General features: G+C 43.1%; 2 protein-coding genes across 4 annotated transcripts; one reads left to right on the top strand and one right to left on the bottom strand.

The window, feature by feature from the left end:
- The first annotated feature begins 208 nt into the window (after nt 1–208).
- Nucleotides 209–18,448, top strand: pkma (pyruvate kinase M1/2a). 3 transcript variants are annotated; one of them, XM_086107396.1, is made up of 11 exons: nt 209–376; nt 5,921–6,105; nt 6,894–6,985; nt 9,778–9,909; nt 10,006–10,192; nt 10,525–10,795; nt 10,981–11,131; nt 11,279–11,431; nt 13,341–13,507; nt 16,079–16,260; nt 17,403–18,448. In XM_086107396.1, exons 2-11 carry the CDS (start codon nt 5,949–5,951, stop codon nt 17,507–17,509), a joined length of 1,599 nt encoding a protein of 532 aa, XP_085963522.1. In that variant the 5' UTR covers nt 209–376; nt 5,921–5,948; the 3' UTR covers nt 17,510–18,448. The 3 variants fall into 3 exon arrangements, with proteins under 3 accessions (XP_085963522.1, XP_085963521.1, XP_085963520.1); XM_086107395.1 differs by lacking the exons at nt 209–376; nt 13,341–13,507 and adding exons at nt 1,059–1,180; nt 14,998–15,164; XM_086107394.1 differs by lacking the exon at nt 209–376 and adding an exon at nt 1,083–1,180.
- On the bottom strand, nt 18,447–22,622 carry LOC147207841 (trans-1,2-dihydrobenzene-1,2-diol dehydrogenase-like). The gene is made up of 7 exons (XM_086107399.1): nt 22,394–22,622; nt 21,017–21,128; nt 20,779–20,942; nt 19,819–20,071; nt 19,622–19,746; nt 19,296–19,446; nt 18,447–18,687 (listed from the first exon to the last, which is right to left on the bottom strand). The coding sequence occupies exons 1-7, from the start codon at nt 22,481–22,483 to the stop codon at nt 18,590–18,592; spliced, it is 993 nt and encodes a 330-aa protein (XP_085963525.1). The 5' UTR covers nt 22,484–22,622; the 3' UTR covers nt 18,447–18,589.
- Between the last annotated feature and the right edge of the window lie 6 nt (nt 22,623–22,628).

Raw genomic sequence — 22,628 nt, 5'->3', positions numbered from 1 at the left:
CATGGTGACGACGACGCGCTGCTGAGGAATTCCCGCAGTCTGATTGGCTGAATGCACCACACGTCCCCATCTCAGCTCTATATCCATTGTATCGTTCCGCTAGCGCGTGCTAACCCTTATTTTCCTGGCGTTCAATTGAAAAAAAACCGCGAAAATATCAGAGTGTTCTCAATTGGACGAGTGTAATACCTAGCAATAATATGATGGAATAGATTCGAAGTCGGTGTTTATCTTTCAATGCGAGCGTGATTTCTACCTCGGAGGGATACACCATAGCATCACGATAAAGTAGTTCCGCGGAGTGAGGAGCGGAGAGATCACCTTGAGCTGCTGTGCTGCCTGATACATCAATTCGGGCGTCCTACTCTGAGATAAGGTGGGTTCAACTAACCTCACGATCGTTTGCTACGTCATTTGACTGAAATCAAGTTTGTGTTATCGACAATGTTACTTTTTCTTACACATTCTGTACGTTCTAAAATGCGGTTGCATTTTTGCTCATCATGACACGTTTGCTGGCGTGTTTAAATATGTTAAATATATTGCCTGGATGTCTAAATATGTCTTCTAATGTCATCTTCTCAAATAACACGCATTTTGCAATTTGTGTTGAAAGTGGACGTACGTGTTGAACTTTACAGCCATCTTGAGAGTCTGACATTGCTGCGCGCCGTGCTATGTCGTCTGACAACGTTGTCATTATAAATATGTTGGTGGGCGGATACGCTGTAAGGTCTGCATATCATTGAAAATATTTTTCTACTTTTAGTCTGAATCAATGTACATCACTTGTTGATAAAATTCAATTCAGAATACATGGTAATCGGCCGCGATGTATGCAGAAGTTCCTATTTGGCGACTTGCTTGCAGATACTTCCCGTTGTGGGCGCGGCCTTGACGTCTCCTCGGCCTCCGATTGGTCGGTTTGCTCACAGTGGTAAAGACGCGAGACAGGATGACGCAGTGATGCATTCGTGATTTTTGACGCATAGACTACGCCGTAGTCACGTTCTCTCGCCCACTATTACCCTGATAACTGCTGGCTAAAGTTGCTCTCGTTGTATTGTTCAATTATACAACTCGTCGTTTGCTTAGAAATGGCTTCCAAGGACGGTCAGTCTATTGATGACTGTGCATGTGTTGAAGACTGCGCATGTGTTGAAGAGCACAAATCTCCCGTGTAAGGTCTTTTAAATAGCTTTTATGTTGCAATTAATAGCAGTATGTTCAAGGGATACTTTGCCTATGTGGGCAATTTGCAGGAGTAAAACGTTAACATTTTGTGTATAATTAATGACAACAATTGACAACATTTAATAACTTTCAAAACGATTTTAAAATATTATAATCGGCCGCTATGTTCCTTAGACACGTCACTCGGTAACAGTCGCGTGTGTCAATATTTGACTGGATTGTATTATAATAATATAGTAATACATACGGCATTTGTTAACTCTTATGAATTGAAGGTTAGGTTCAGCAGCAGGCAGAATTCTCTCTCAAAAACCTGATGTGTTAGAAAAAATAGTAGAAACCCAATGGTTTTAGAGTGGTGCCACAACTCCGAGGACCGGTGGTTGCAATGTTTATGGTGTTTTGGCTCTTAAACAATTGAGACACTTGGTCATACTCACTTCACAAAAACAACAACTATTCATTCAGAGAGATGTGTATAAAAGGTCAGAAAAACACAATGCATTTCAAGTGAGTGTGGTGATTTTGATGGGTTGACTTTGAATGGACACTGTGTTACACAAAATTTTAAAGTTTGTAGAAGGAATATGTATTTTTTTAATTATTAATCGAATGTCAGAAAGAATGTGCTTGGTTTCACTAATCTGATCTTTGGCAGAAGGAAGAACATTCTGCTTAATGGCTAATCACTTTGTAGGAAAGCTGCTTTCAAACAAACCTTTTTGGAACTAATTACATTTTTAAGTTAACTTGAGCATGTACGTTCAGTAATTACACTAGAATTAGCTAGGTTCTGGATTTTCACCTTTATCTGTCTGAATTAGTGCGACAAAGGCATCAAAGTCCATGCCTCACCCTTTCTGCAAATTGTTTAAGTCATGAACATGTCATTAGTTTGACAATCTTCAAATGTTCCTTCAAACTTTACCCGCAGGTAATCCAATAAAACTGGAGGTAATGCCACAAAACTGCACTTTCTGGTTTCTTGGCTCCCTTGGCCATGAACTGTGTTGTGTGGTGCACAGTTAACATCTGTTCATTTGCAGTTCCTTCCCACTACAACTCACCAAGCCTCCTCCCTCCTCCTTTACCAGTGCAGACTAACTGGATTTGCACAAACAGAACCGCATGAGACGACATTCGGTGCCCTGCTGTGTCCTTAACCTGGAGCAAATGTGCAGAACCGGAAAATGCAAAACCTTTGACAATGGGTATCATGGAGGCGATAACCATTTTCATGTAAATACTCAAAACTGCAATTGTGACTTTTTTTTTGCGGGGTAAATACAGTCTTCTGAAGACTCTGAAACTCAGAATGTGTTTGCTAGTTTGCTTCGGCACAAATGAATGGCACTTGTTGCCACAGGCAAATGTAACCAAGTTGTGCACTTAGCTTGATTAGAACAATAAAGTCATTGATAAGTAATTTTCACACAATCGCCCAATCCATAGAAACATACCCCAAATGAGTGAGTAGTTCTGTGTCCTGCATATCAGCTTTGCGAACACTCGCTGTATGCTGTATGTTATTATTAGACCTAGCCTGTTTTTAGGCCGCGGGTGTTGTATGTTCAAGGCCGGCAGTGACATTTTAGTGACTGCACTTTCGCGGTGGCTGCCTCATGTACGGCCGTAATGTCACGTCATGGCGATGGCCCGGTCAATGCTGGCGCTCTCTTTGCCCTTTTTCCTCATCATCACCGGAAGGATTTATTACTCTTGAGCTCCTGAACGCGTCGTCACCGTGGACGAATGCTTCGGCTGGCAGTTGCGCAGGGCCTGCTACTGCAGGGTGTAGTCAGCCATTGCAATGTGTCGCGCGCTCCAACAAATTGGGGTGCCTCTGGAGATCCGTGGCAGTGTCTTGCCTCATTCTCCCCAAGAGGACCAGGAACATCAACTGGGGGTATGTAGTGCATGGAACAGGTTGGTGGAGTGGATGATACAAGCCATCTTGGATATGTTGTGTCACCGTCGGAAATGTCACGGCACCCTGATTGCAGTACTCCTGGTCATGATTGTACTTGGGCAGTTATCAAAAAAGTGATAAAGCATGCATCTAGAAAGATAGGAGGTCATGTGACCAAGAGCATTTAAAACAGAATGTCACTAGCTGGAGCCAGTCAGGAAGGGATTGGAGGGGATTATTAGCAGACAGCTCTTAAATTAGCTTTGCATCTGTGTCAGGGTGACTCCAAACTACCAGTGAAGGATACTCAGCTGACATTGTAAGAAACAAACATGAGATCCATGTCTCCCATGGAGGGCTAATACTGTCATTCGTGTAACCGTTTGGTTTTCCCCATAAGAACAGCAAGCAGGATTTACTGAATAAAAAAAAACGGTGCCACTGCACAAAATGAATACCCCCCCCCCCCACTTTACGTTTAATCGCCCCCACAGACTCCAAAACAGCGTGACAGGTGCCACGCCGCTGTGAAGCTCATTGATCTGACAGTATGCACCCAATGGTCAATTTGAGCACGGTATGGTAGTGAGGATATGCAGCATTGGATGTAGTATCATCCAGGAACCTGTGCAGTGAATGTTGTGTTTCTTTTAAGTGGCATTCATTCAACTATTAGGGGTTCAGGCTGCAACTTGTTCTCGAAAGCGCAATGACATCCCCGCCTGGCAGCAAGTTGCGCTGGATGTGTTGGTGGTTTGAATGTTGTGAATGACAATAATGTGTTGTGCCACAGACCTGGTGGTCGAGAGGTTGTCAGTGTTCATAAAAAGACAAAGCACACAAAAATGGTTGTCGCGGAGGCTCCCTGTGACTCAGCCCACTCCGCTGCCTTCCCCTTGCGTCGCTTCGTATTGCTGCGGTACAGCAGAATGTGACTGCGAGCACGTACAGCTCTCCTCAGCCACCAACTGCTCTGCTCCATTCACTCCAATGTTACATCATCAGTCAGCAGGCACTATGGAGGCAGACGATTGAGGACTGGAACCCCCATCATGACCATTTTAATTAGATGGCAACAAGGGAGTAATGTGCCATTGTTTGTGAGGTTATGCAACAAGAGTTGGTGTTAAAGAGAAGCGAGGATGCAATGCACCCTGCACATATTTCTGGCTTTTTTTTTTATTGTTGTTTTCAGTACACCTTGAGGCTTGTGTTTGTTACAGGCGGATGCCTGAATTAAAAGATTGAATAATCTGCCTGGGAAAAGCATGGTGAACTGAGTCTTGTCAATGGGTCCAAATGAATTGTTGCCATGAGCAACCCAGTGGGGTGGCAAGGGGAGAACAGAGTGTACTGTACATGCGCAGTCTGGTCTACAGTCGGTGTCGAAAGTGCACGCCTTGTAAAGTATTTGGGTTTTTGGTGGGGGTAAAGAGACTATGCAAAATAATTACGTTTTCTTTTTCAAAATAATGAAACTAGCGCTGCACGGTTTAGCGGTAGTAAAAAAAAAAAGTGCTGCGATACCACACTCACCATTTAAAAACAAATGATATGTTACAAATATAATAATGTAAGGCTTAAAATTGTCTGAATCGTCTATTTTCAGCCTCTTGACAAGAATATTTCATTGATTTCTGTATGCCTTTATGAAAGCATGTTATCTTTTGTGTTTAATTAAAATAAGGCTTTTGCAAACATTCTACTCTTATTTAGGACAACAATGACTGGACCAGAAACTAAATCAATTTCAAAAGGTTGGTGAGTACAAGCTCCCTCTTGTGAGGGTTTTTTGTTTTGTTTTTTTTAATCACCAAACAGTACCAAATGCAGAACAAAAATTGGTGAATGAACAGTAATCGGAGACAACTTGTTTTTGTGATACCCTTAAATGCAAAATAAAATGTCTGATTAATTGATCGAATCATTTGATAGTGACAGCAACTGTGTCAACACAAAAATTTAAATCACGCTCAGGTGTTCGGCACATTACCGGTAATCATTTTTCTTTAATTTCAATGTTTTTATAACTGAGAAGCCAAAATCAAAATTGCGGTTCCATTTTGATTGATTTTCCAGCTCTACTACCTCATATTATTTTCTATTTGTCCAACAACAAATAATTTGAAGATCTGTGTTTCCCATCTACTCTATGATACCACTGCTTTTACAGATGACTTTTTTTTTATTTATTTTTCCTTGGTATCGTTTCAGTAACAGTATTGAGTTACTTTCTACATGTATCGTATTTAAGTCAGAATTTTGGTGCTGTGACAGCATTAAATGTAACCTGACTTGTTCAATTGAAGTGAAATTGAAACAAATTTCTGGGTTAATTACACTGGTTGGCTTAGCGAGTACAAAGAAAACTATTCATTTGATGATGCCACGTTTGTTTGAATGGCACAATTCAGTCTTTCCGGGCTAGAAGTCTTGACACTTTTCCTCACAAAAGCTTGAACCTGATTTGCTTGCTGATAGGTGAATCAGCAAGCTCCTTCATTTTTATTGGATTTTGCTCACCAGGTTTTTTGTTATTATTATCAGTTTTTTTCCATTATTATCAGTACCTGTTATATTTCAACATTGTCTAATTTCTCAACAGCACACATTTCTGAACTCTAGAGACTGTAAGTTGTCGAACCTCGTGGGTGAATTACAGATATCTGACTTTAACCCAGATTTGATGCTCATGGCACACTATGTGATTGCCATTTGTTATAAACTCTTATTGCAAGAACGGCTCAAGTGTCCAGCCAAGTATCCCAATGACTCCAAGCAAAAAAAAAAAAACGGTGCCTTCATTTTGTCCCTCAGGACCTCTCCAGACTCCAAGATAATCGCCATGCCTCAGCCAAAGCTTGTCGACATGGGCTCTGCCTTCATCCAGACGCAGCAGCTCAATGCCGCCATGGCCGACACCTTCCTGGAACACATGTGTCTGCTGGACATCGACTCCAAGCCCACCACAGCTCGCAACACTGGCATCATCTGCACTATCGGTGGGTCTATGTATTGCATAGCTACACAGTGGTTCTATCTATTGTGATGGTGAAGTTGTGGGACAATATGTTGTGTAAATTAGAAGACTATAATGCCATGTTGTTATCCCTGTATCCATTGTCTTTTTTAGGTTCACTTTTCAATACAGTAATTTAAAAATAATAATGCATTCCAAACCATTGCCATACTAAGTAATAACTGTTTTTACAGAAATGTGGACAATCTCGCCCCCCCCCCCCCAAAAAGTAACAAACCTATGATAATTGATGATTATTTTGACTTCAAAATGGCACCGCGAGAGTGGCTGCCTTTCCAGCAGCTCCTATATTTTGTTGTTCTACTTCTTCCTTTCATAACTTTGCTGCTGTGAATTGGGAATTTCTCCATTGCGAGACTAATAAAGGTTTTCTTATCTTATCTTATAATATGCAGCAATAATTATGTCCAAATATGTACATCATTAATTGAACCTACTGGTATTTCTTTCTGCAGCATTTAAAAGCAGGATTACAGAGCATTACATGAAATTGTGAAATTAGGCCTTGCAGATGACTTTCTGATGAGAATTCTTCAGCTTTCAAATTTACTGTCCGAAAGTAACTTCTATGCTACCATCTAGCGGTCAAGAATAAAATGGCACTTTTTAGGGGAACTGTAAATGGCTGATGCAACATACCAGCTTCACCACAAGTTTGAGAAAATACTGGCATCATCAGCAGAATTACTTAAATCGCTCTTTGGACACGCTACTCTATTTTTTTCAAACATATTTTTCCTTTTTCTTCAGGGCCAGCCTCTCGTTCTGTCGACATGCTGAAGGAGATGATCAAGTCCGGAATGAACATCGCCCGCTTGAACTTCTCACACGGCACACATGAGGTGGGCAGTTTTATCACTTCCCTCTTTGGCATGTTTGAACCCAGCGAGGGTGAGGCCAACTGCCACTGAAAGGCCATCACGTTCAACCTGTACAAATCATTTCAGTCCTTATCACAGGTGTGTTCCTTTCCGTTCCTTTTTATTTATTTTTTTTGCAATATTTGCTTTTTGCAGCTTGGCAAACATTGCACATCTGTGGATACAATGGCTCCTCGTAAACCGGCATGTATTTATGTTGAACGACAATACGGTAACTTTAAAAACAAACAGGCAAGACAGATTATCAACTTCATCATATAATCTTATTCAGGTGGATATGATGCAGCCAGGAACAGACTGTTCAAGGTGAAAGCAAGAGCAAACATACAGATTGGTATTTGGTACAATGAAGCAAATCACATACTCACAGTCAGTCATTTTTGTAGTTTGAATATGTATGTGAAGAGTTGTGTTTAAAAAAAAAAAAAAACTATGGACTCCCTTTTGTGACACGTAAGAAACTGCAAACAAGCTTCAAAACGAGCTTCGTGTGCATCCGACTTGTCTGGGAACCGACCTAGCACAAACCTTTGCAAAGCTTTGCCCTTTCATGATTTTTTTTAAACATTTACATGACTTATTTTGAGAAATAACACTTTGGATCCTGATCATTTGAATTAGGTGCGGTCCAAATCTGAGTTTGATACCTGTGCAAGTGGAGCCTCTTGCATCTTCCCCCTACAAATTTTGCAACCTTATGAACATGTTTAGCAGGAAATGCAATCACAGCTCCCTGTTCCTGACGGGCATCCTACAATGGTGTTGTTTCCAAAATGGTTGACTGGAAGAGGACAGGCTTATACAAGACCTTTTTTTTTCTTTTAAAATAAACCTTCACGCAACTATTTAAATTAGAAACTGTGAAAAAATCGGAATATTTTTCAACACAACTAAATGAACAAACACGGGGACTGGTTGAATGCAATTTGCCTCTTTCATAGGAAATAAAGAAAATTGAATGAGTCTGTTTCAGTTGACAATGTACAACAATGTTTTAAGGTGTTTGAACATTCTTAAGTGCCATGCAAGTGTAAATATGCACGGTTAATGATAGTACATAAAACTATTTCCTGTGTACTCAACCTTCTCTTCATTTCTTTGAAAATGTTTCCAGAATGTTGGGTGGGTCCTTTAAGCATTCACATTTGAAGGGTTGGGTTAGCTTTTTTGTTTCGGCCTCAACTACAACAGGTTTGTTGCACAAATTGTTCATTTGTTGCACTGTGAAGACAAATTCTGAGAGACACACAGACCGATTTCTGTTCTAACCCTGTTCTCTTTGTTTTATTAACAAGTTGCTCTAGAGTTAGCCGCCTTTGACTCGGTATTTCTGAATTAAACATGAGACAATTAACGGTCAGCTGGTGGAACATCTTCCTCAGTTATTCTCCTGACATTACAAGGGGTTGGTGCTGCTGGAGAATTAACAGGAGACATCTCAGACAGGTGTTTTATAAACTGGAATTAAGACGGGGGGGGGGTTTTCTAACCTCATTTACCACAGCATCAACAGACTGTTCATAGTTGTACTGCACGTTTAGAAGGGTGTGGTGGAAAAAGGTTAATGACCGCACCGTGGCAGTCATTACTCATGCAGCATGTATTTTGATTGCCGCAGTTTGTGTGTTTTATAATAATAATAATACATTTTATTTATAAGCGCCTTTCAAGACACCCAAGGACACTTTACAATAACAAAAAACACAAAACAATACGGGTTGAGCAGCGGCAGCCAAAACGCGCCAGCGTTCACTCAACCCGAAGGTCAGAAAGAAACCACAGGGGAGGGAGAGAGGGAGAAAAAAACCCACGCTCGAACTACCCTCATTTTGAGGATAATTTGAGTGAGGCAAAAAAACTCCTGCACAAGCATATGACAGTTACAACAGGTCACAACACATAAACAATGAAGACGGTGAATCAAGGGAATGTATGAGGGAGGGGGTGATGGTGGGGGACTAGCTTCCGTGCATATTTTCATCAGGGGAAGGTCGAGATAGCAGATGTTGTTTTGGTAGCAGGCTGCCCAAGAATTTAAGACAGCCTTGAGTCCGTGGCTTATGTCTCTTTAGTGGCGTCGATCAGCCAAATCCATGATTTCAGTCAGTAATTGAAGACGGATTCCAGTTTTCTCCAAGTTGTTGTCCATCCTGCTGTGACGCTCCAAACCCGCAACAGTTTGTGGTTGAGCACAGTCTGAGTCTGAGTGTTGGACATCCGCGTTATGCCATCCTTAGACCGGCAGCCTCGTCCAATAGAGCCGCTCCCGTCGGTTGAATTTTCGATAGATCAGGAAACTGCTCACACCAAACAGCAGCATACCTGTTATCGGAAGGCCGAAAATGTAGATGTCGTCCAAATCCTCAACGGACAGTGTTGACAGGCACACCATTCTCCGCTTCCTCCAAGGATCTAGGGTGGACCCAGCAGCAAAGGTCCCCGAGGGGCAAGTAGGCTCCCCACTGCCTGCTCTTCTCATCGAGAAAATGTTGTTGATGGCATCGAGAGACCAGCCAACCAATTCCATGTTTGTTTTTAGGATGAAAATACAACAGGAGGCTAGGAAAAGTCAGACAAAAGACAGCACAAGGACTGAGTGGCGAGCAGGGAAGGGTGGGGGTGGGGTGGGGGACAGCGCAGAAAGCAAAAGCGTCCGCCTTCGTCGAGAGCCAAGCAAGGAACATTTACAACTATGTTCAAAAAAACATGTCTGCCTTTGATGATTAGTTCACGTTGGAACTTTTTCCCCGTAGTACCATGCTGAGACCATCAAGAATGTGCGTGAGGCATGTGAGAGCTTTGAGCCAGGTAGCATCCAATACCGGCCAATCGGAATCGCCCTGGACACCAAAGGGCCAGAGATCAGAACTGGCCTCATCCAGGGAGTGAGTACAGTGATGCCGAACGGCCTTGTTGGTTGGCAACTCAACTCGAAAAACACACCAGTGGCACTGAGGACTTGAACTGTTTGGTTTTAACAGAGCGGCACGGCTGAGGTAGAGCTGAAGAAGGGCAAAACGATCAAGATCACCTTGGATGACAGCTACCAGGAGAAATGCAGCGAAGAGATCCTGTGGCTCGACTACAAGAATATCACCAAAGTCGTAGAACCCGGCAGCAATATCTACATTGATGATGGGCTCATATCTCTGCAGGTCAAGGAGATTGGTAAGATTTGTTCATATTTTTAAAAACCAAATGCATTCAACAGACGCAATGTGAAAATGTATGTAAATGGAAAAGTACTGACATGGGGTGTAAACAATATACCAGGTATATGGAATATACATTTGGCTTACAGTATAGATTTGTCATCATATCAATCTCAGTATATTAAAAAACAGAACAAGTGCTTTGATTGTCAGTATACTTTTGACAGAACTGTAGTTATAGCCATGTCACATTGGAAAGTAACCAACTATGGACATCAATTAGATGCAGATCTTATCACAACTCCTTGGAGAACTTCGTCCTATTTCATGAACTCGCCGTTGTCTCAGGCCCTGATTTCCTCATGTGTGAGATTGAGAACGGCGGCACCCTGGGCAGCAAGAAAGGCGTCAACCTGCCTGGCGCCGCCGTGGACTTGCCCGCCGTCTCCGACAAGGACATCCAGGACTTGACATTTGGCGTGGAGCAGGGCGTGGACATGGTGTTCGCCTCCTTCATCCGCAAGGCCGACGACGTCCACGCAGTCAGAGCTGTGCTCGGCGAGAAAGGCAAGAACATCAAGATCATCAGCAAGCTGGAGAACCACGAGGGCGTGCGCAGGTGTGTGCTATCAAGTTAAGGCATGGTTGTGTTGTTCAAATATCTGATTAGCGAGTTGTCATTCTGAACATCCAGTGATGTGAACATGTTGCGCCCTGGTGGCCTTGTAGTGACACTACACCCGAAAGGCAAACTACGCCATCTTCTGACGTTTTTGTCTAATTGCCATTTTGTGTCGTCCTCAGGTTCGATGAGATCATGGAGGCCAGTGATGGCATCATGGTTGCCCGTGGTGACCTTGGTATTGAGATCCCCACCGAAAAAGTCTTCGTAGCCCAAAAGATGATGATTGGCCGATGCAACAGAGCCGGCAAGCCAATCACCTGTGCCACTCAGGTCAGATGTTTGAATGCCTATTCAGTCAGTGCTGTAACATTTCTTGTGCATCCATGTGTGCTCTGTTATGTTATTACAGTAGGGGTTTTTTTTGTTTGTTTTGGGGTTTTTTTTAATAATTAAACCTGTCAAATGATTTGTCTTCAGATGCTGGAGAGCATGATCAAGAAGCCGCGACCCACGCGCGCCGAGGGCAGCGACGTCGCCAACGCTGTGCTGGACGGGGCCGACTGCATCATGCTGAGCGGCGAGACTGCCAAGGGAGACTACCCTCTGGAGGCTGTGCGCACTCAACACATGGTCAGTTCACATCAAAGGAAGACTTGAACCAACACAGTTAACTCCTCTATAACAATTAACCCCTCTTACTAATTGAAATCTTGTCTCGCATGATTGTCTTTTTTTTTTAATCTAAAATGAAGGTCAGTAATAGGGACAGCTTAAACATGTTCATGAATGCAGCATCATACACGTAGGTCTGTCCTCAGGTATTCATAATTCGACCTTTTTATACATGACCCTCAGTGGATTTGAAACAATCAAGTGTAGGCTTTCAGCTTTCATTTCACAAATTATATCCTTTGCCTTATGGAATTATATTAATTTCAGTTTTTTTAGGGATTGTCACATATTTCCAGATAACAATAACAGCCTGCCAGAGTTATACCCGGACAAGTTTAAACAAAAGAACTCGACTCAGGGAAGATTGTTGATGCAGCCGACAGGAGTACGATTTCCCAGAGCGAACGACGGCAGTTGCTCCACAATCACACTCAAAGTTCCTCGTGCTCCTCGTCGGTCTTTTTTTGCTTACATATGCGAAATACAAAAAAAAAAAAACACTGCCCCCGATATTTGCATACCACGCCCCCAGTCTGGCCCCTCGGTGGCGATTTGATTAACTTTGTTTAAGCTTTGAACCACAGGTACTCTGACACCTTTCTCCCACGAATAAGCAAGTCGCAGACTTCACAGATGACAAATGTTCGCCTGGGCCTTATTCCCAGTTCCCAAACCGTCTTTTGGTGTTCTAAAACACTTCATTCCTAAACTGTTTCCTCCCAAGCTATACTTCAAAGAGCACTCGGGCCGACACCCTTGCGCATAGACATTTGGGGGCACTAAATACACAACCTGTCTAGACAGGCCCAAATTAAATGGAACTTTAAACATGATGTCATTCTGTTCGTAGATTCCTCTAACAGACTCAAATTCTGCTAGCACGTGTGTTATTTACATCATTAATACAGTCTACTATATTAATATTCATACAGGCCAGCAAAGTTGACTATTGGTTACCTCGGCTGCCTGACAGTTTTGTGGTTCTGGGTCTGTTTGGCTCTGGCCCCTGTGCTAGGTTTGCATGTTGTTGTTGCTTTTCTCTGGGTATTCCGGCATCCTGCCGCATTTCAAAAACATGCAGTTCAGTTCTAAATTATTCATTGTGTCAGGGAGATTTTGAATGCTTGTTTATTACTATCGGCCCTACAATTGGGTGTTGGCTTGTGCAGGGTTTATGTAGCCAAAGTCAACTGGGATAGGCTCCAACTCTCCTGCCACCCAAATGAGGACAGGCATTATGGAAAATAGATGGATGGAAGACACATCTTGGACAGAAGCAAATTGCGTGCGCCTTTTTAACGTGCACTGTTTGCAGCTTACCGCTGTAAAATCTCCAGTGCTTCAAATTGTAGCAAATGTAATTATTTACTGTCACCATCCATCACTTCATTTCAAATGCTGAGTGATGCAGCAGTTTCTATTCTCCTTGAATGATAGAGCCCCCCCCCCCCCCCAAACAGTCCTTTTATTCATCTCCAATCCCGATATACTGTATCCTCCATAATTGCATGGGCATGTGGTTTTAAGAATTATGAAGCTTTCAACCTGCCCCACCTTTTAGGCGGCTGCCTTTTTGATCATCTGAATCACACTACTTACTGCTTGTGTGAGCATGTACTTTTGCTTTAGAGCCATAGGTTTCTAGAGCCCCATATAATGAATCAAGCAAAGGTTTGTGGTGATTTTTTATTTTGTTGTTGTAAGTTATTGTCTACTGTCTCTCTCTCTCCCCCCCCCACTGCACACACATTCCCTTTATTATTATTATCATTATTATTATTTAAATTCATCTATCTTCATTGTCCTACCTGTGTGTGGTGGTGGTTTGCTCCTTGCTCGTTGCATCCTGCCCTCGCTCGCTTGCCAGATTGCTCGCGAAGCCGAGGCAGCAATGTTTCACCGTCAGGTGTTTGAGGACCTGCGTCGATCCACGCCGCACTGCAAAGACCCCGCCGAGGCCATCGCCATTGGCGCCGTCGAGGCCTCCTTTAAGAGTTTGGCCTCAGCCATCATTGTGCTCACGGGCTCCGGAAGGTAGGGCAATTGTCCTCGTCGGTTGCGGCGCTCGTGTCGGCGATGAGAGGAAGAGTTAGGGCCAGACAGGAACTGGTGGAAACTTGGGGACAGGCTGGCAATCACATTCACAAATCTGCTGGTTGGTTTTGTTCATATTAGTTGACCTTTTCAACATGATGTCACGTGTACTTCCAGGTAGCAGAAGCCCCCATGGTAATACTCGTAAAGAAAACATAAAATGTATAAAAGTGACCAAGGTAAATGGCTTCAGTGATCATTGTAGCAGTCTTCTCTCCCACTCAAGTTTTAATGGATGACGGATGTTTTGTGAGGTAACCTAAATTGTTCGGAGGGGAAAGTATCGACAAAATTAACAAGTATCGACCATTCACTTAATGGTACAGATGTGGTCTTTGGACGGTGAAATTGATAATGCACTGTAAACTACTCCGTTTAAGCATTTATTCAAACAAAACCTGCAGTGATGATGGAACACCAATGCAATATCTCTCTCTCTCTCTCTCTCTATATATATATCCATCCATCCATTTTCCGAACCGCTTGATCCTCACTAGGGTCGCGGGGGGTGCTGGAGCCTATCCCAGCCATCTCCGGGTAGTAGACGGGGGACACCCTGAATCAGTTGCCAGCCAATCGCAGGGCACACAGAGACGAATAACCATCCACGCCCACACTCACACCTAGGGACAATTTAGAGCGTCCAATCAGCCTGACATGGATGTTTTTTGGAATGTGGGAGGAAACCGGAGCACCCGGAGAAAACCCACGCAGGCCCGGGGAGAACATGCAAACTCCACACAGGGAGGCCGGAGCTGGAATCGAACCCGGTACCTCTGCACTGTGAAGCCGACGTGCTAACCACTGGACTACCGGGCCGCGCGCGCTCTCTCTCTCTCTCTCTCTCTCTCTATATTTATTTATTTATTTATTTATTTTTTTAAATAACGGATCTGTTTGTTAGCTGGGCCTGAACCTTAATTGTACTTATTTGTTTTCCGAACTGGGCAGATGCTAGCTTTCATTAGCACTAACTAAAGTAGCCCTGTTGGTTGGCAAGCTAGCTGTTAAGTTTTGCTAAATTCATCAAAGAAACAAAAAAACAACCGTCTGTTCCTTTAGAAGTGGATATTATGCCACTAGGCAGTTTTGCTTTTACAACTATTTGACATTCACTCCTCACCCACAGGCTAAGATATATATTTTTAAGGAACTTTGGCAGGGGGAAAAAAAGAACTATCTGGCACTGCAACCTCAAACAAGTTTTTTTGCATTCTGCCACCTGGAAGTACCTTCCCACTTATATAAATAGATATTTCTTTTTGCAAACCTTATGCAAAGGTCTATTTAAACACACTTAAGCTGATATATCAACCAGGAAGACTTGATGGGTTGATTTCAAGCCCTTCCCAGATGTGTGAATGACGTGTGTCTGTGATAGTAAGTAACCACCACTCCTTCCTCAATTGGTTCCCCCGGGGCTGGCTTAGATCGCCCGCGAGGCAGAAGCAGCCACTTTCCACAGGAAGCTGTTTGAGGAGCTGAGGCGACACTCCCACCTGACAAGAGATCCGTCCGAGGTGGCGGCTGTCGGAGCCGTGGAGTCGTCTTTCAAGTGCTGCGCTAGTGCAATTATTGTTCTCACCAAGACTGGGAGGTAAGACATGGGGCTGTGCCTTGTCATCTCTGGTAAGTACACTATATGAACTAGTTGTCCATATACTGCGTGTGCGCGTGTGTGTGAGAATGAATGATTGCACCGTGATGTAGGTGAGAGAGGACAGCAATTGACAGCAAGTTCACGTTTGGAAATTTGTGCTTTAAGGCACTCCTTGTGTTCGAAAATGCTGCTTTTCCACTGCAATTTGTTCACCAATCGACATGGCGCAACTCAGTATTGACTTGAAAGTCCCTGGTCGATGCCGTATGAGGCATGTAAAGCACTGCTGGTCGCTCATTGTAATAAATCGTAACAAATAAGCATAATCAGGGTAGTAATTACAAAATTAAACTTACCATGTTTCTGTGCCTCGGCACTCCTTGTGTTCGAAAATGCTGCTTTTCCACTGCAATTTGTTCACCAATCGACATGGCGCAACTCAGTATTGACTTGAAAGTCCCTGGTCGATGCCGTATGAGGCATGTAAAGCACTGCTGGTCGCTCATTGTAATAAATCGTAACAAATAAGCATAATCAGGGTAGTAATTACAAAATTAAACTTACCATGTTTCTGTGCCTTTTAGCTTGGTATTTTGTCCCACCACCAAAAAAAAAAAAAAAAGGAGACTCCACAGTTTCCACTTTGCTACCCACAGTCTCCTCTTGGATAAAATGTGTTTCTCCTGACCAAGAAGTTAATGCAGGCCACCATTGTCAGAAGCGTTCAGTGAAACTTGTTTTTCATGGTTTCATACGATATTATTTTAAAGTGGGAAAACTGAGGCATGTAGAACTGAGCCAGTGCTGTACAATGGAAAAGTGGCATTTTCTTATACTTACAACTGAACAGTATTGTTATTTTTGAAATATGCTTACCTCCAGTATATTTTTTATTGTTTTTTGTTTTGCAGGTCTGCCCACCTTATCTCCAGGTACAGGCCTCGCGCCCCCATCCTGGCCGTAACCCGTAATGCCCAGACTGCTCGCCAAGCTCACCTGTACCGTGGCATCTTTCCGGTCCTCTACACCACTCCCGCCCATGATGTCTGGGCCGAGGATGTCGACATGCGTGTCAACTTTGCCATGGATATGGGTAAAGCTTTGCTTTAGTGTTGGTTATCCCTGAGATGCATTTCATATGTTAGCTATGCAAGAGTGGAACATAGTGGAGCCTGAAGCTCTGAGATAACATTCACATTGTCAGTATAAACTAGCACAGTAGCCTCGAAGTGTTTCGAATGAAAATATTTACGGCAATTATGACTTTATTACTGCTTTAGTGGAGGTTAGTGTTAGACTACGGTGCGTTTCAATTTACAAATTCAGGTTATGTCAGTGCCGCAGGGACGAAAGTCGGTCATAAGTCAAGGACCAGCTGTAGTTTTTAATGAATTTCTGAAGCAGCCTGAATTGATTGCCCCATCAGTTGGTGTCATGAAATTCATGGGTGCCTAGGGCTGCACAATTATGTGGTGGCACTAAATATCTGAAGAAAAAGAGGCAAGTCATGGGAATAACTTGGGGGAAAAAACTGTTGTAATGGCGCATTGTTGCTTTTTCATTACAACAGGCGCTGGATGTAATGCGTGGTGGCATCAACTGAACTGTTGAAGCCTCTCGCAGCATGTGGGGTTGTGCGTAACATTTCACAGCCAGTCTCGGCTATTGTTTTTTTTTGAGACCTGGCAAGTGTTATTTTTCCTTGCGAAAATGTTTACCCAAGCTTCATCCATTAGTCCGTATGACTAACCATTATTGCAAAACACTATTATGGTTGTTGTATATGCTGTATTTTTATGACTTTGGTGACGGCTGGCTGGCTGGCAGCTCTGTCTTGCTGTTCCAAAACCAGGAAATGTGGGTGTGCAGTGGAGCCCCTTGCTGCATAATATGTGTTTATATGAAATCGAGTTGTTTTCGTCAGGAGGAGTATTTTCAACAACAATATTTAAATGATCTCCATGTATCTTTAACCGTGAGCCGCTATTTGTTAATTCCCATGGGAAGTTTCCAATTTTGAAAAGTCCCAGAACCCTACTCAAGATTACACAAAAAAAGCTGTGTTGTGAATTCAGTCGAATTCAGTTGTTCACATGCCGTACTCAAATGTAACAGCAAGTGGCGCTTTTGGATAGCGATAACCCATGCAGTCCACGTCACAAGGATATATTCTGGATGTTTCCTCAGAGCTGTGTTGGCTCATTGTGGTTGCGTGTGCTTGTGTGTAAAATCCAGGCAAGGTGAGAGGCTTCTTCAAGGAGGGTGATGTCGTCATCGTCCTGACCGGCTGGCGTCCAGGCTCTGGTTTCACCAACACCATGCGTGTGGTTCTGGTTGCCTGAACAAGGGTCCATTCACTCCATCTCGGCCTGTTCTGTTGTTAACACTCCACCATTCTTTCCAACAGCTGCTGCGTGAACTATGAAACATTATAGGCAATCAAACAACAGTAATCTGAGACCAAAACCTCATGACAACCATTCCGTGTGGTAGTTTTGCAATTTTCACTTCCTGTGTCCATTCCTTTCATGAGATATTTCCCTCCAAGAAACCAGTCTTCATAGAGCCAATCAGAGAGACACGCCTCAAACAGAAGCTGCTGTATTTATTCACTCGAGATGCTTGTATTAAACGATATCCTCCCAACCTATTGGCAGATCCTCGTGCTTGCGCGTCGCCACACTTGTTTGGGTGGCGCCGCATGAACATGAGCACCCTCTTCTTAACGAAACATTTCTGGCCGTATAAGCGAACAAAATGGCGTCCTGCCACGCCACCCAATACAGATCATCGTGTCAGTGTGTGGAAGAAGCATCTTTTATGCTTTCACTGTGTGTAGCACGCCTAAGCTTACTCCTCAATGTTTGTCACAGTTTATTGTACTTGACTATTATGGTGTTTGGGTTTGGGAATTTCAGTTGTATTTTATCTAACTCCTGAGAGTATGGGTGTCTGCTGTCGGAACTGGTTACTGTATTTAAGTTAGATGTGTCATGGAGTCTCTCGCATATAGTTGATCATATGTCTAAATTGGCACTTAAAGTCTCACTTTAAAAAAAGAATGAAAATGGCACTTTGAAGGGGGTTGCGATGTTGGCCTCAGTGGATGATGGGTAACAAAAGTGAGGAACTTTTCTTTGTTTTTGGTTTTTTGCTCCAAAGTTGTCGTTTGGCAAGCTTTTCATTGTTACACTGAGCGATGTGAGTGTGAAGAGGTCATGTGTTGCTGGTTGTTGTCACCAGACAGGATTTCATCAATAAAAAGGCAAGTACCAAAAATATTTTTTGTAAGTACTTTATTTTCATAAGACTCTCTCATTTTTTTTCCAAATCATCCAAGGAAAAAAAGTCTTAAAAAGGGTAAACTTCATTTTGAAATCAAGACATTCACCCCTAAAATAAAACTTTCCAAAAAGGAAAATTCAGTCATACACCACTCCAACTTGTTTAAGAATGGCCTCTTTGAGTTCTGCCAGCAGCTGAGAGTCTGCATGAGACATAATGGGACACTCCTTCATTCCTGCAGTGGAGAAAAGATGGGCAGTCATCAACCAACAAGCTGCTGTGTTACTCATACTCAGGCAGTTAAGTTTGTAAAGGGAGGAATGAGTTCTGGCATTTGTTGGGGGGGGGGGGGGGGGCAGGGGTTATTTTGTTCTTATTTGAATTTTAAAAAAAAACATTCAATATATATTTTTTAAATCTAAAAATTTAGTAGAATAATGTTGCAGCGTAACTTTCATTTGTGTTTTGTTTTAATACACAGGACAACTTTAACCAACACATCGAGTCTTGTAGTCTTGCCACATGGAGTGGACTCGTAGTTGGCCGTTTCCCGATCCGATTTTAATATTGGGAAATTCTTCTGACTACGATAAACATGCATTTCATCAGCACGAGTTGGTCAGCCGAGTTTGCTTGAAATGCCCCACGTTAAAATTCATATTGCTTGAAATGCTACCAGATCCACATTTTTGGGATGACAAGAAAAATCGTCTCAAAATGTGCACATAGTTACTTAACACTGGACTAAAAACTAATGTTTTTGAGTGATTCCCAGAAATTACGTAGGGCTCATGTTGACAGAACTCGCTTACAACCCTTGCTTTGTCGTCTGCGATGTAGTACCTTTGAGCAAACATTGTCGGACCTCTTCCGCCTCGTAGCGTAACCCCGTGCTATGAACAAAGTTGAGGGGCAAGTGAGGCTCCGGGAGAGGGTACTTGGTCTCCTTCCCATTTACTATCATGACTTCGGGACACCACATGTGAGATGGGAACTGAGCAAGAGAGTCACACAGAAATAAAATAAAGGTATTTAAAAACAAACAAAAGAAGCTTAACACCAGTCTCTGTGAGTGGTGACAAGTGTGGCTTTGTGTAACCTGAGACATTTATAGAAAACAGGAAGGCGGTTGCATGCAAATTGGCACAAGTGCAGTCATTGTAACGTACCTGGATTAACCCCTTGGTGCCCACCACAATGGCATCGTTTTGGAGGTGCAGGCCTGAGGAGCTGGTAAACACGGCCATCCGGTTGTTGGAATACTTCAAAGTGACTACTAAGGTCTCGTCCACTCCTGGAAATAACATTCACATATGAAAACGTGTTTCACAATTCGAATGTTTTTTTTTTTTTTCCTTTTCATTACCAGTAGGCAGAATGACTCCTTCGGTTTTGATGCTCTCTGGCTTCTCTCCACCGTACACCATTGAGGTGAACTGCAGCGGGTAGAGACCGATATCCAGCAGCGCTCCTCCGCCAAGTTCCTTGAGCTCCAGTCTCGGCAGAGGCAGCACAGAAAGGCCAAACTCCGACCGGACCATCTTCACCTCACCGATCTCTCCCTGGGCGAGCAGCCTCCGGAGCTCTCGGTAGGCTGGGAAAAATCGAGCCCAAATGGCCTGGAAAACATTCATTCAAGTACGGTAAGGGAAGTCTTTTTGATTTTTTTTTTTTTTTTTTTTTTTTTGGGTGGGGGGGACTTCACCTCAGTGAGCATTTGAAAAGAAAGATTAAAGTTAAATATTTTCTCCAGGGCCGTTGGTCAGCTTGAGCGTCTCCCAGATGACTTGGGGTAAGAAGCTTTGAAATTTAGCAGATTAACTTTATGTTAACTGTTCTTTTGATGGAGGTGCGGGCACCCGCAGCGGCTCCTCTCTCACCAGTGGTAAAGAGGAAAGCAATTTCATCTGTGCTGTATGTTGCACATGTAGCACATTTGGCAAGAAAGATGACTTGAACTTGAACTCATAGCCGACGCATGGGATGTCATGCACGTTTTGCGCATGACGTCTCAGATCTTCATACTTAACATGGACCTCTAGGGCAGGGGTCTCAAAGTCTCGGCCCAAAAATGCACAGACAAAGTTGTGCTGCTCAAAAATCTGTTTGAGTTTGAGACTCCTGCTCAAAGGAATTCAAATAATTAGTCCTTAGCCTCTTTTACACTGCCTGTAAAAACCTTTCTTGTTTTTTTTCTATGTTGCTGTTCTGTTTATATGTGCAGACAGTTTTGACACTGTGGTATTTCAGTCACATTATGGTTGACCTTATTTTAAAAAAAGTTGAACTTTAGTGGTCTTGCTGCATCACCATGCTTTTCAATTACCTCCATGAGGAAGACGTTGTTCTTCTTGGCACAAGCCAGGATCTCCTTCACCTCCTTGGGTGTCATGGCCAGGGACTTCTCACACAGGACAGGTTTTTTGGCATTCAGAAAGAGCAAACAGGAGCTCAGGTGGTTGGTCTGGATGGTGCCGATGTACACCACATCTGAACACACAGACAACTCAGTGGAGCGCGTGCAGACAAACCACAAGATAGATCTAGCAGGCCTGAGCACTGACCGATGTTGGGATCTTTGGCCAGCTCTTCGTAGCTGCCGTACGCTCGAGGGATGTCATGTGTTTTTCCAAACTTCTTGGCATCCTCTAAGCTGCGGGCAGCCACAGCCACAGCCTGTCAGTGAAAGTCAAAATGTACCGTACTTCAAATCCATCCGTCTATTTCCCGTTGGGGATTGTACTCTCAAAAGGGGAGCGGGCAGATTTTGGGGTTTTCATTCATAGTAAAATGTGATCTATTTCCAAAAGAAAAATCGGGGGGAAATAAACACTGCTCCAAACCAAGCATTACAAGCAAACTCAGACGATAATAATGGTGATCTTCAGCTCAGTTGGTTAGGAACACGTCTGGCTAGTTTCAAACCGAAATCTTTTCTACAGTGAGGCAGATAAGCTCTTCCAATCTATTGGGCCAATAAATAATTAAACTTTGCTTAGCACCTTTTTCATCTTCCATATGTTGTAAGACATGCAATCTCCATTAGTGAGATTTCAATCCAGTCCAAACATCAGCCTGTGCAGTCCTGCACTTTGTAATATCATTCGGAATAGTTTTTCTATCTTCTCTGTTTATGTTTATATGATCGATTTCAATTTCAGTAACATTTGAGATACTGCGCATGTACAAAACGGAACAAATGTATTTGACGAGCATCCACTGCATGTTGCATGCCAATGATGATATACATTACAGAGACATAAAACAATAGTTTCGGTAAATGAACCAATATGTAGAAGCTTATTGTTTTAGTGGTATTATTGTATTTGCGATTGTCATCCATAAATTTTACATTTATTTTTCAACCCCCCCCCCCCCCCCCCCAGCATTAATACTTAAAACATATGACTTTGTGTTGACCCATAAGGGCGAGACACTCACCAGAAACCTGCACCCTTAAAGGAGGGGTGAGAGAATGAAGTTTCTTGGGAATAGAGATGAAAGGGCAGTGGCTTCATGCTTGCAATGTGAGCAGTTTTGTGTGGAGAGTCAAAGAGGAAGGACTAGCATTCGTCTCCTCGCTTCGTCGTTCAGCGCATCTCCACAATTTACATTGCTGCAATTGATTTAAGTGGCCAAGAACTCAAGAGTCCGCCTGGGAGCACAACGTTTTTTTTTTTTTGCTTCAGATGAAGTAAATTATGCACACGGACAATAGTCTAAACTCCCACTTGGTATTGTCAACTCTCAACTCAGCTCAACCGTGTTTATAGAGCACTTTAAAACAACCAGCGCTGTCTGCAAAGTGCTGTAGATGGAGCAAAAAAAAAAAAAAACGAGTCATACAATAACATACGATTAAAAAAAATTAAATTAATAACGAAACTATAAATTAGCCCCATCCGCTGATGTTTCTGAGCATCTCACGGTGGTATTGATACCTGGTGGTCCTCGGGTGGCAGCGTTTTTAGGGCCACCATGAAGTCGTGACTGATCTTGCCGGCGCTGCAGATTCCCCACCTGGTTGCCATTTTCGCGAGTGTGTGTGTGGATCGGAGGGCAGCCGATGACTGTTAAAAAGTCAGATTTGTGAGCGAAGAGTGTGTGCGCGTGTGTCCTCGAGTCAGGCGCAACAGGAAATTCCTGCCGCCCACGAATGTGATCTTGTTTCATTCG

Source organism: Hippocampus guttulatus, chromosome 3 (assembly GCF_054856545.1).
Source record: "Hippocampus guttulatus isolate MCC_2025c chromosome 3, RoL_Hgut_1.0, whole genome shotgun sequence".
Lineage (NCBI taxonomy): Eukaryota > Metazoa > Chordata > Actinopteri > Syngnathiformes > Syngnathidae > Hippocampus > Hippocampus guttulatus.
This window is presented reverse-complemented; position numbering and strand designations above follow the sequence as displayed.